The sequence below is a fragment of the Ictidomys tridecemlineatus genome, chromosome 6, assembly GCF_052094955.1.
Source record: "Ictidomys tridecemlineatus isolate mIctTri1 chromosome 6, mIctTri1.hap1, whole genome shotgun sequence".
NCBI lineage: Eukaryota > Metazoa > Chordata > Mammalia > Rodentia > Sciuridae > Ictidomys > Ictidomys tridecemlineatus.
This window is the reverse complement of record NC_135482.1, coordinates 35,218,644-35,232,313: the sequence shown is the minus strand read 5'-3', so window position 1 is coordinate 35,232,313 and position 13,670 is coordinate 35,218,644. Positions and strand designations below refer to the sequence as shown.

The 13,670-nt window shown below is 36.7% G+C and overlaps 1 protein-coding gene across 22 annotated transcripts in view; it reads right to left on the bottom strand.

The window, feature by feature from the left end:
• Ppfia2 (PPFI scaffold protein A2) overlaps window positions 1-12,713 on the bottom strand; it is a 440,250-nt gene extending 427,537 nt beyond the window's left edge. For 8 of the 22 annotated variants that reach the window (XM_078053064.1, XM_078053072.1, XM_078053069.1 and 5 more), the window contains exons 1-2: window positions 11,743-12,016; window positions 7,272-7,522 (exon numbers count right to left, since the gene is read on the bottom strand). In XM_078053064.1, the coding sequence (XP_077909190.1) occupies window positions 7,272-7,520 (249 nt within the window). In that variant the 5' untranslated portion in view covers window positions 7,521-7,522; window positions 11,743-12,016. Of the gene's footprint in view, window positions 1-7,271; window positions 7,523-11,742; window positions 12,018-12,578 lie in introns of those variants that run through there. The other 14 variants (XM_078053066.1, XM_078053077.1, XM_078053083.1 and 11 more) reach the window with 4 other exon arrangements.
• Between the last annotated feature and the right edge of the window lie 957 nt (window positions 12,714-13,670).

The following is a 13,670-nucleotide window of genomic DNA, read 5'->3' as shown; positions in this document are numbered from 1 at the left end:
ATTGGCTACAAAGTATGCTCAGTAAAAAAAAGACAAATTCATGGTGGCATACATATCAGAATTTGAGACCCTTGTATAATACATGCAGTACATTTATGCTAACTCTGATAAGCATTTCACATCTCCTTTGTAATAAATTTGTTTGTTTTATTAGAATTCATAAGTAGTCTTGAGAAATGCTGTCAATAGCTCAAGTCTCCTAAAGGGTTCCAGATAAATTTTTTGGGGGGTGGGATTATGGGGTATTGACCAAAGATACTCAACCATTGACAAACCTCAGCAACCTTTTTTTTTTTTTCCTTAATTTTGTCTTTAAGACAAGGTCTCACTAAGTTGCTTTTGGCCTTAATAAAAAAAAAAAAAGCATGCCTTATTAGAATCATCATAAACACCACCTACTAACTATGTGGTGTTGAACAAGTTACTTTTTATCTCTGTGACTTGTTTTTATCATCTGTGCCATGGAAATAATAGAAACAACCTCATTGGATTGCTTTGATTAAATTGAGATGATGCCTCTAACCAATTTCCTAAGTGATCTAGAATCAGTTCTGATTCCCTCGGGAAAAGAAATGAGTCCCAAATCAAATTTCAGACAGATACCTTATCTTTTCTACTATGCTTATGAAATCAATCATTTGTCCTTTTATTTTGGAATTTAAGTCTATCCTAATGATTTCAGAGTTCTAGTTCGATTACAAGATAGTGAAATCTACCACGCCCTGAGTTCCTAGCTCACCTGAACTCATCTTTCCACTCCTGGCCTGATACACATACACTCAATTCAGGCTTGCTTCAAGTTCTGATGTCTGCATTTAAAGATGGGGACATGATGGTCACTCTTTACTCTGATAACCCCCACTCACAACTGTTTCTGACTCCTCCAGACTCAGTTTCAGAGAAAGGGAAGCTGGGGGAGAAAACTACAATGGTATGTGGCTGACGCACCCGTCACCCTTGGTCTTGGCTTTCTGGATGGCAGAGGTTTAACCAATGACCTTCCTCCTGGGTGTATTGGTAACTTACACAGAGAACGTATCTATAGGTTGTTCCCAGGTTCACTTGACTTATTCTCATTCTCGTCTCCGGAATTAGTCCTCGACTCTGCTAATCCTGATTTCCCATTTGGGAAACTAGGCATCAGACAATCTACTTGCTTCTGAGTTTAAGATGGCCTTAAGAAAGTCTCCTTTTTGATCTTTAAAAATTGCTAATATTTATTTTGACATTGGAGGACTTGAAGCTTGACTGCCATGGACTCTTCAGTCTGCTCTAGAGGCAGGAGAATCTTCAGTCACTGCTACTGCTATTAGACTTCAGACTCTGTATCCTTCAGCCTCCGGAGGAAACATCAAACTCTGAATGGTTGCCCTGAAGCCACTTTCACATGACTTAGTAGAATGGAAATCAACCCATGCCCTGTACATGGTGTGGCTCTTCAAGAGCTTTCCAAATTAATTCTGTCCCCACTGTAGCTTCTCCATCTCAGTCTTAAGATGGTGTTTGATCTAATGCTAGATTTACTAGTTGGACTATGTTTAAGTATAGCCTGCAAATGAGGCTGTGCACCTCACTGATTTAGTTTTACCTCAAACACAGAGAAATGCTCCCATTTTAACATCTAGATGAATACATAAACATTGGTTGGCATAGTGAGAGTGTTCAGAAATGTTAGCTATTACAATTAGTCTTAGCTTTATTATTCAACATTTAAGGATTAGCTAGATGAGGAGTTTCCCACAGGAAAGAATTCAGAGTAAAAAGTTGGAATGGTTTAAGAACCACAACAGTGGGGTGTCATGAGAGTTAAAAAGGTAGGGATTTCTTTTTCTTTTTCTTTTTCTTTTTTTTTTTTTTTTTAGTAGAAAGGAGTAGTCTTTGTGTCAAATTAAACCTACTGCAATTATCCATTGGTCATTGGTGATGGTAAACATTTGGAAAAGAATATGAGAGACTTCCCAATCTGGAAGTGGAGAATTTGGGAAAACCATTTAGAAGAAGGTAAATAAGCTTTATTTTTAATAAAAAAGATAAATTGAAAAACTTCCAAAATCTGATAAAGATTGAGGAGAGCATGGGCTTTTGGCACTCTCAATTTGTGCTAATGCTCATTATTACCAAATAAAATTGTACAGTTAAGGTTGGCTAGAAATAATGATGATTAAAAATATGGTAATAACAACTATAACAATGGTTACATTTAGCATTTATCCAGCATATGCTATCCATATTATCTGTGAGACACTGAACTGATCATTTGATATGTTCTAACTCATTTATTTCTCATAATGATCCTATGAGGCAGTTTCTATCATTATTTGAATCAAATATTTAATCAAGGTTATTGAGCTGCAAGTAGCAAGCCAGAGAGAGACTGGTCATTCTTCTTGGTTCAGTTTGGGAGCTCAGGCCTAGCCTCAAACATAGCATAGTTTGAATGTCAGTTCCCCTGTGTCCTTCAGCAAGTTTCTGTCTACATAGCTTTACTTCCTTACACAGAATATTTGCTGATCTTTTCCAATATTAAAAAATACCTCTCTAACACCACTTCCCACATGAAGCCTTCTGCAGTTAATCACATATCACTTTCATAGCTCAGATACTTTCAGTACTTCTATAATCTTCCAATCCACCTACATTTTTTAAGTAATTCTATTTTCTATTCTTTCTTGGAGTCACACTATGCTACTTTTCCCCATTCCTTTCTAATCAGGTGTAAACCATTCAGTCATACACAGGAGACCCTCAATATATACTAAACAAAGTGACAGAAAGAATTGTTGAAATTTTATATATGAAGATTTTTGCAATAGGAAACACAGGCCTCTTATCTCTCCTATAAATATTTCTAACAAGTATATTAATAACTGACAAATATTTGCTATTTTCCAAAGTGTCTAAGTCATTTATTTTTTCAATATTCATGTAAATTATCATAATGCTTTATAATATATAGATGTAGGAATAAGTTAATCTTTTGATATTCTGGATAAAATAAATGCAAGCATTTTAATGTTTAATGCTTTATAAATTAACTAACTTTTACTTGTATCATTTTTTTGAATCATCATAAACCGCCCTGTGAGACATTAGTATTAAGCCCTTTTTGTAGCATGGATATCAGAAGACTCAGGTAGGTGACATGTGATAAAGGAACAATACAAACGAAACCTTTCTATTTCTAGTTTTATATGTGTTTCTATATCGCAATGCATATATTTAGTTCCATTTTTACCTGAAAACACCTCACTATGGGCCTGGTACTCTTGAGGTGCAGAGGGTTATGGATGACTGAGATATGATCCTGTTCTCCAGGAATTTAGAGTTTAGGCTGGGAATAGGCACATAAGCAGACAATTTAATTAAATGTGATGAATGATAGGGGTAGGTAAGACAGGAAATGTAATTGGGGCTCAGAAAAATAATTCCTGGGGAAGATAAAATCTTAGCTAGGATGAGAAACTAGCCAAACAACAGCACTGGGGAAGAACATCATAGACACAGAGATGAATATTCATGAAGGGAGAAGATTGGCACAGTCTGGAGTCTATAGGGTACTACAAACAGTACTATTCAGCACACAAAGTGACATATTTGCTAAATGGGAGTGTTAAGAGATGGAGTAAAGAAGTTCAAGGCTAGGCCAGCATTGTAGTGGTGGCTCACACCTGTCATTTGAGCAGCTCCAGAGGCTGAGGCAGGAGGCTCTGGAGTTCAAAGCCAGCATCAGCAAAAGTGAGATGCTAAGCAACTCAGTGAGATCCTATCTCTAAATAAAATAAAAAATAAGCCTGGGGTGTGGTTCAGTGGGCGAGTACCCCCTCATTCAATCCCTGGTACCAAAAATAAATACATAAATAATTAAAAAAGAAAAAAGGAGTTCAAGGCCAGGTGCTGAGGAATAGCAAAGAATTGAGGGATGTGAGAATTATTTAAGAGGTAAAGGAATCTCAGGTAAATGGGTAGGGAATTAGGGCAGGGACAGTGGAAAGTGGAAGGCACAGGATGACAGAATTGGGGGCACATTGAACACGTGAGGGTCTGTGAACCATTAAAATGGATCTGCACATTTAAAAGATAAATAATTGAGTGTGTAGCTTAGAAACATTGGGCCTGGAGATGTGGAATGACCAGTGTTCTTAAACACAGAGACATCCAAACACATAAGGAAACATTGAACACTGTGGCTGCAAAACAACTTACATGCTGAGGATTGTTAAAATTATTGGTGTCTTTCTTCATAAAGGTATAACAGGATGGGAGGTGACTTAAAGCAGAGCTCCAAATCACTAACAACAACAAACATTTCACGGGCTATTTAAAATGCCTATGTCAAAATTTTGTCTCTGCTTTCATTTATGTTTGCTAAAATTTTTTTTAATGACACTGTACTAGATTTAAATTTTATGTTTCTGCCTCAAACCCCACATATATAGTAGTAATTTTTCCTTCAGTTAAGTGTAAATGCCACCAAACAGTTCAGGTGCATTGCTTGCAAAATATTATACAGCATTCAAAGGTATCAATGAATGAGGAATATTTCTTGATTACTTGCAGAAAATATACCCATCATGGTACAGATTAGGTTACTAAATATTTTGGTGTTTTAAAAAGTGATAGGGTCATCACTGTCTTTAAGGACCTGTGGGTTTCTAGGAATATTTATAGTAGTAGAATACAAATCAATGTTGAAAATTATGTGACAAAGTATATGTAAACTATATTGAATCATAGCCATCTAATTATCAAAGCTATAATCTCAAATGTACAATTCTCATATACTTGGAGAACTATATTTTATTTGTAAGTATATAGCAAACTTCATTAATGGCAAAACCAGATCTGTGCTAACATGAGACTATTTCTAGTGTTTATTTTTCCCATGAAGTAGAAATATTCAAAGGATTCTCTTCAGAAATAAGTTATATAAATATGTTTTCCCATAATCCTTCTGGGGAAAATTTCATAATATACATTTATATACATGCAGAAATGAGGAAAATTCTGAACTCCCAAACACAACTTACAAGTAGTTTAAATAACAAAGTGTGTGTTAATATAAAAAAATAAAAAATTACATTATAGATGGCATTATAATCTAGATATTTAATTCAACTGAGTTGCTAGGATAGTTTTCATTTTTGTACTTTTGAGTAAACATTGATTCACACAATGTAGTTCTTTGTGAAAATATTTTTCAGTTTTTTTTCCTTTTTTTTCTCCAAAGCATCTTGTCTTAATACTTCATTTTTACAACAAACTTATGAAGTTGTCACATTTTTTTATGAAAGGGGCAAAAATTTAAAAACTCAAATTATTCTTAGAATCATTTTAACAGGGTTAGGACTTAAGTCCAAAAATTAGGTTTATGGGGCTGGAGTTGTAGCTCAGTGATAGAGCACTTGCCTTGTATGTGTGAGGCACTGTGTTCTATTCCCAGCACCACATATAAATAAGCAAATAAAATAAAGGTCCATCAACAACTAAAAAAAATTTTTTTTTAAATTTAGGCTAAAGTAAAATATAGAAAGACAAAGGCAGGAAGGTTATATGCTGAATCTTACAAATGAGATTGAATTATTGACTTCCAAGAGAGTGTGGGGGAAATGGGAATACTCTACAGAATTTATGCAATTTAACTAAAATGTTAGTTGATTGCTACCCCAGTACATATTGAAGTTATATTGAACTTGTGCCAAATATACAATTGTAGGTTTCTTTAATGAAACACTGTATCCAAAAGACAAATGACTACCATTTTAGGCTTGACACAGAAGATGAGGAATAATGTGGATGGGTAACACTTTAACATAGCAATAACCAATTCAAAATTCCTAGAGTTAGGAGCATGATGCTGATAGTTCTAGAAATCCCCTTATAAAGAACAATTGCAAAGACTGAAATTTGTACCTTGAAAATTTCATTCTTGGAGAAGGTTGGATAATTGCCTTTTGAAACAAATTAACACATTTTGTGTGATTAAATAAACCAGTCTTTTCAACAGGTGAGAGTTATTTGAAACATTACTTCATCTCAACACAAACAAAAAAATGAACCAAAAATGTTAAGGACTGAAAAAGGAGTTATTCACATGGGTTTTAGTTATTCCCAATATGGTGAGACAGAGGGGTTTTGGTATCCTTTCTATTCTGAGAGTCATAAATATCTCAATATAACACTGAAAGTTACTAATATAGCAGGGTTTAAAATTTAATCAACTTTAATTGTACAGTTTTTAATATTTCTGAAAAGACATGTGCTAGTATCATAATTTCATGGAGAAGAGTCAACTCTTTAATGTTCACTATATTGTCTTTTAAGAAGAAGGCAAATAAAACATGTAATTGGAAGAAAATTGTAGTAGTGGTGACTATTAAAAATCTGAATGACATCCTATTTTTCCTCATACCTAAAAGAAGCAAAATTATGCAATTCTTCAGTAAGTAAATCGACCCTTATCATTAACTCTGCACATAAATAAGTTTTCAACCACCAAAATTTCTTAGTTTTTTTCTATAAAATAAAAATACTGACAGAAACATATTTAAAAATAACAATGTAACAATATTAAATTTGTGTAAATAATGAATTTTGTCTTTTCTCAATTTTCAAAATCTTTTTTAAAATAAGAAAAAAGTAGTTAAAGTTTTGTTGTTGTTGTTGTTGTTGTTTGTTTTGGTTGGAGTAGAAATCAAGCCCAGGCCTTGTGCATGTTAGACCAGCACTCTACCTTTGGGCTGCAGCCTCAACCCTCCAGTTGAAGATTTTTTTGACAGAAAAAGGCAATATATCAATAATTCTAATACAGCAGGTACTAGGCATTTTAAAAGAAAGATAAAACAATAATTCAACAGTAGACTTGGAAACTACTACCAAGAAACACCACATTACTAAAAATTAAAAATAGATGTATCCAAAAATCACAATTGTGTTTAAAATGCAAGAAAGATAAAACTGTCTTCACAATCAGGCAATTTAAAACTAATCAACAAGTGGTTTTGTACTTCTACCACAACAAACAGATAAGATTGTCAAGAAAGAGACCAGATGGGAACTCAAGCTTCACACATCCCCTCCTCATCAATATACCATGATTTTATTTGATGCAAGGTTTCATATAAATTAATTCTTTATTCTTAAATATTTCCTACCAAAAAAAGCATTTTATATATAATAAGTGGAAAAGTAAGAATAGGAATAAAGCAAATCTTTTAGAAACCCTATCTCATTTTCAATTACAACAGGAAGGACAAATGGCACTAGAAGCATACCTGTGGCAGGGCTGAATTTAGCTGTCTCTGGAGCGAGTCTCTGTCATAGATGACATCCTGAAGCCTTTGCTGAGCAAGTGAGAGGCTTTCCTGGGTCTCTCGAAGGGTGTCCAGCAGACGATCTCTTTCATCTAGCATATTCACCATCAGCTGCTCAAAATGGGAGTCTGAGTCCGAGCCACTGCTTTGGGACCCCCTTTGGCTCATTGGGGTGTCCTCGTTAATCGTGGGCATCACTTCACACATCATTGCTTAAAAAAAAGTAAAGGGGAATCTTAGTAAAGAAGTGATTCCAATAATACCTCCTGGTTATCATCACACTATATTCTTGGCAGCTCACTATCTTTCCTTCCCCCTACTCATTGCCCCAAGTCAAAACCAAGCTAAATTTGTGCCCTCAGTGAAATAGGATCCATTCACTTCCTCCAATCTACATGCTCTTTTGGTGTGTGTGTGTGTGTGTGTGTGTGTGTGTGTGTGTGTGTTTGGTGCTGGGGATTGAACCCAGGGCCTTGTACATGCAAGGCAAGCTCTCTACCAACTGAGCTATATCCCTAGCCCCTGCTTTCTCTTTTCACAATGTCCCACCAACAAAATACATCTTGGTTTCCCCTCTTTCTCTGTTTTCATTTTCCTGATTTATCCCACCCTAATTCAATTTACAGAAACATGTTATTTCAATTATATGTCATCACCTTTCATTTCTTGCAAGTTTACAAATCTTTTACAGTGAGTACCTCTATGTTATTTGTTATTATATTGTCAACAGAAAGCACAGTGTCTGGCACTTAATGAATAGAAAGTAATGATTTTTGAATGACTTAGGTAATTGAGTGAATCAATATTCACCTTTCATTTAGAAAATCCAAAATATTTGAGTATTAATTTTATATAATGAGCAGCTTTTTCCTCATCTTTTCAACAGATGTTCTCACATCAACTACTTTAAATCTTTTTGACCTTACAACTTTCATTTTATTATTTTTATGTGCTTTCCTCCTGAATTCTGACAGAAGTCTGTGCTGAGCTAATAGGTGACATTGACTGTATTACACATAAACTTTATGAAATAGGCTGAGTGCATAAATCTGTTTTGATTATTATACTACTAATTACACTTAATATTCCTTTGTTTCCTGTTAGTTGCATTGTCTGGTTTCCACCCAAGCAATACAAACGAACACTTTCAAATATTCCACAAAACAGATGCGGTAAATTACATTAGCTAATATAGTAACATCACATCTCGGCTGCTAATCACAAGCTCCCAGTCATGAAATAAATTAACTGTTCGAAATAATTTTAAATCATCTATTAATTTGATTTAAAATAGAACACACAGAAATGGAAATGCAAAATTGTATTTTGTTGCATCTTAAAAAACAAAAGTCTTCACATTTTGTCTTTCATCCTCTATCATCTGTTTAAAAAAAAAGTCCAACTCATCTCAATTTCAGTTTTTGTACAAAGGCCAGAAGCTATTAATTAGAGGGCTTGGTTTTGCAGAAGGCTGATGTGGAGAAAGGCTGGTTTGGCTGTTGATCCTGGAGCATTCTTTGGTTTTATAATGCAAGGTTAATTTATTTTTCTGACTACATATTCATATCCTGGGGGAAAACATTTCTGGTGATATTCTCAAATAAAATATCAATATTTACAATTCAGTAGTTAATTACTTTTATATAATTCTTCATATGAATTGGGTTATTGATTAGAAGAGTTTGGTTATTTGTGAATGACTTAGGGACCACTGAGAACCAAGATAATATTTTTAAAAAGGAAATTATTTTTGTGACTGATAACTTAGGTAAAATATTAAGAAATTGGGAAATTTTTGGATAATTCAAAATGCCTTAAAATTTTGCTCATTACTCAAAACACTGAGCTAAAATATAGATTTTACATATAGAACAAATTTACACTTACCCGATCACTCACTCACTCATATGTTTATTCCTTTAGTTAGCAACTTAATACAAAAAACACAAATCAATTTGCATTTCCATCAATTTGATTTTCATTCAAAAACTATAATAAAGATGGAAAAATTTGTAACTGCTATAAACATTCTTTACATAATTGAAAAGGAATTGGAAAACAAAAATCAATAAAATTCTAACACGTGTGCTTATTTAAAACAATTAGTTCACATGCCATGTATGAAATCAACACACTGAACAGTTGTTTGATGTTTAAAGTTGAAACAAAGTATGGGAAAAGAAATGATAGTACTGTGACAATTTGTGCCAAAACACTAATAGAGTTTAAATTTTAACCTTAGCATTCTTAAGTCATTATTTTATGTCAAATCCTTCTTAAAAGTAAACTATTAGCTCCTCTCCACTTTGGATTACTAGGAAAAACTTTAAATTTCAAGGGAAAACATAACTGTAGTGATTGCTCCAAGAACAATTTTCACCTGAATGTAATTTCCTAATTCTATACAACCTCTTGTGGTACCATGGGATATTAGACATTCATAGATTTTAGGTTCTCAGATCAGCATAAAAGGTAGTCTTTGATTTAGTCAGTCAAAAGATGTTATTATGAGAAGCTGCTGGGGGACTTAGAAAGTCTATGAAATCTACATGCAAAAGAATTTGATTTCATTCTACTCCTGAAACATGTAAACCAGACCAAGTCACTTAATCTCTCAAAACTTCAGTTTTCTCTTCCATAAAGTGGGAATAATGATCGAAGCTTTTTAAAAAAAAATCCTATTTTTTGTATCCAATAGGTTACCTCACTGGGACAACCCAGGAAAATATATAAAGGGCTATTACACATCCAAATACTTATTTTCATTAAAAAAATGACCAACATTCATCTTTGCAGAAATAATATTATACCTTTGTGACTCTTTTTGCTTCTAGGCCTAAAGGTTTAATTCTAGTGGATACTTTTGAACTCTTCAAATTCAATTAATAAAAATCAAAGTGTGCAAAAGTTATTTAGAAAATAAATGAATACATGTTTCTTTTTCTTTAGTCGACCTAAATGTAAAGATCCATTTTTTTTTTAATCAAGAAGCAAAGGAAAAGAAGTCTACAAAAAATAAAGCCATTCTTATGAGCTAACTCAGTTATTGCATTAGAATTAGATTCTGTCTAATAACAATTGCAAAATATTTAAATAATCATTGAAATATAATATACCATTTCTTAAATGTACATTTTCAGTATTAAAAGCTATTAAAATCTGTACAAAATCTTTTCAAGAACGGATGACATGTGAAACAACTTGCATAGTCCAAAAGATTATGGTCATTCAATGGCTTCTGTATTTCACTCAGATATTCCACTTTTAACTTTTACAGTCATTTTCACTATTAAAAAAGTGCAAATACAGTTTATTTTCTGAAAACCCAGAAAGGGCATACATACAATATACTTGAATATTTGTTTTTTCATCACTTTCTCTCTCCCTAAAGTCAACTTGATATATCAATTATATTAACCTCATCTAGATATTTATGACTTGATCATTAAATTACTGAACATTTCAAGACCTACTTAGAAACATTTAATTTTGTTGTGAAAGGAAAAAATAATAATAAGCCTAGTTGGTTTAATTATCCCCGTGCTTAAATTTAGCTCGAATAATTTTATGCCAGGAAAACCAACTCCTATATTCTTAGCGCATAACCTTGACTGTCTTCTAAATCTCTGGTTTCAAAATAAAAGTTTAGAATATCTGCTGGAGTTATTACTCAAGGGATTTCAAAATTTGATGTGTTCCTTAGCAATATATGTCACCCAAGCAGTACCTAGTCAGATGCAAGAGTGTTCCAAAGGTTTTTTTTTTCCGCCCTGTGAATGAATAACTTTACTTAATTCATATCTCTAGGATTTAGATCCTACTACAGGCAAAGATAACATTATTCTCTATAGTGAGTTTCCTCTGCCAAAAAAAAAAAAAAAAATTTAGTCTTAAGAACCATCCCTGCTCCACCTCAGTTAACCCACAAGAGTAATTCAGTAAGAGAAATGCTAGCCATTGTCTGATTACATTACATGAATATTCCTCCTTCTATTTAACTCTTTGAAATCCCCCATCCTCCCGGAGAAAGATCATTATCATCTCTAATGGAAACATTTTCACTTTCTTTGCCCCCGTGCCTTCACAGTGGCCAAAGAGCCAGCTCACCCCACACTGCTGGACAGTTATATTTCAGCCACACCCCCCACCGCCCTGAAGAAGTTGACTTCATAATTTCCACACTAAAATTGTTCATCCTGCCCATCAGTGAGCGAGAATAAGCTGGGCAGGAGGCAGAGAAATCGGAGATGGAGAGCACGGATAGAAAGCCAAAGCTACCTAACAGTAATCAGTAATCCACAAGGAGGAATTTGCATCTCATCTTCCCTGGGGGCGGGGTGGGGCTGGGGGGGACATGGTAAAAAAAAATAATAATAATAAATAAATAAATCAAGCGAAGGGAAACCGTGTAACTCAAATACAGTTTCTGTACCTAATGTCTGTAATTTCGGGTCCTGCTTCTTCAATGGATCAATGACAACCGCAGTCTCCGGCTTGACGAGAGGGGAGGCTCACACCCAGCACTCCTGGACCATTTCCCTAGCAACCAGAGGAGAAAGGCAGCTTAGACACACGCGTGCCACCCAGCACTCTCCCGGAACGTGCCCCGACTCGGTGGCGTGGCAGCCACTCGGCATCTTCCCGCGGCTCCGTCAGCAGCCAAAAGGAGAAGCGTCCATCGGAAAAATGGCATATTACAAATTTTGCTTTGGGAAGCAGAGCTCGGTTCAGACCATTGTCAAAGGGAGGAGAGGGGGAGGCGCTTCTTAAAGCAGCAGCGGCCCCTTTGCTAGAGCAGCCGCAGCTTCCCCGCGTGCAGCTGGAGCCCTGGGGCGGGGAGCCCAGAACTGGGAGACGGAGGTTGACTTTTTTTTTTTTTGGAAACTTAACCAAGCGGGCGCTGCTTCCCCCTCCATTCCGGGCCACCTGGGATTTGAGGAACTGTCCCTCCAAACATAAACTTTGGAGGGGGGAAAGGCGTCAGGAGTCTCTGCAAGGGAAGTTCTCCACCCAGTCCCTCACCTGGAGCCCCTCCAGAGTTAATGGCTAACGCTGGGAGTTTGACAGTTAAAGGGAAGCGAGTCCCCCCCAGGGATGCGAGAAGCAGGACAGGTCTCCTTCTGGCGTCCAGCCTTAGGGTGTCTTATTTCACTTAAAGGAGGCGCTTCTTCTCTGAAAAGGGAAGCGATCGGCCCTCCCACACCCATTTTCTCCTTCCAGCCCTTCAGCCAGCCTCTCGGCTTGCACCCGTTGGCTGACAGAACCAACCTGCTGGGAGCCGGTGAGGATGCTACAGCATCTTCTCTCCTCACTCGCCTCGTGCGGTAGCTGCTGCTACGCCTCCTTCTCTGTCTCCTCCCCTCCTCCTCCTTGGCAGCCTCCACCTCCTCTTCCTCTGGAACAAGGGCTTCCCCTGGAAGCTGCTGCAGTGGTTTCCACCGGCCCTTAAATAAATTCTGAAGTAATCACGTCTTTGCTCTCCTCCTCACGCACACGCGCTCGCGGATACACTCGTCTCCCCCAAAGCAGCTCCCCGGGCTGCTGAGGCTCCCGCTGGTTCCGGTGCCCCTGGCGATCGCGAGGGCCAGAGATGGGCAGAAGTGGGAAGAGGGTACGCTTTCCCCCGCCTGGGCTTCTCCCACACAATGGTCTCTGTAGGAAAGCTTGGGAGGCGTCAGCACCTGCTGTTGGGGATGGAAATTGACTTGGGCACCTTCTGGCTCTGGCCTTCAGTGCTTGGCTTTAAGTACCTCCCCCACCCCCAGCACCCCGACTAGGGCACGGTAGTCCTCGTTGTAGGGACCTGAGTCAATCTAGGGTGTGGCGGCATCTGCCACTTCTCATTACCTCTCAGGCTTTTCTCCATTCATTGCTTTGGCGATGAAAATAGAGACTAGTCTCTCTATCACGCTCCAGTTACCCCTGTACCTCTACAACCTTTTACCTACTCCTCCCATCCCTGAGCCGCTGCTTGTTCATTCATATAGACCTTCAGGGATAAGGAGGTAGCAGGAGACAAAACCAGTACCTACTCCAAGAGAAAGGAAACCGTTTCAGCGAGGGAGACTCACAAGTCCTGGGGTTGGTGAAAGTAAAGAGGACATGGATGAGGAAATTGGGAAAAGGATTAACACCGAGTATAATGTAGTGTTAGTGCAAGAAACTCAAAAGGTGTCATTTACTTTTGTGTAAAGCAAAGAGTCCTAAGTTAACAAAGGAATAGTACTCACTGACTCAAGCACAGTATTCAAGAAACAGTGTCTTTCTTTCTGGGGGTAGTACTTAATCCAGTTGGTGATTCTACAGTGGAATGTGAGGTCAAACTCAGGAATTTACCCTCTTCTCTTCTAGATTGTTATT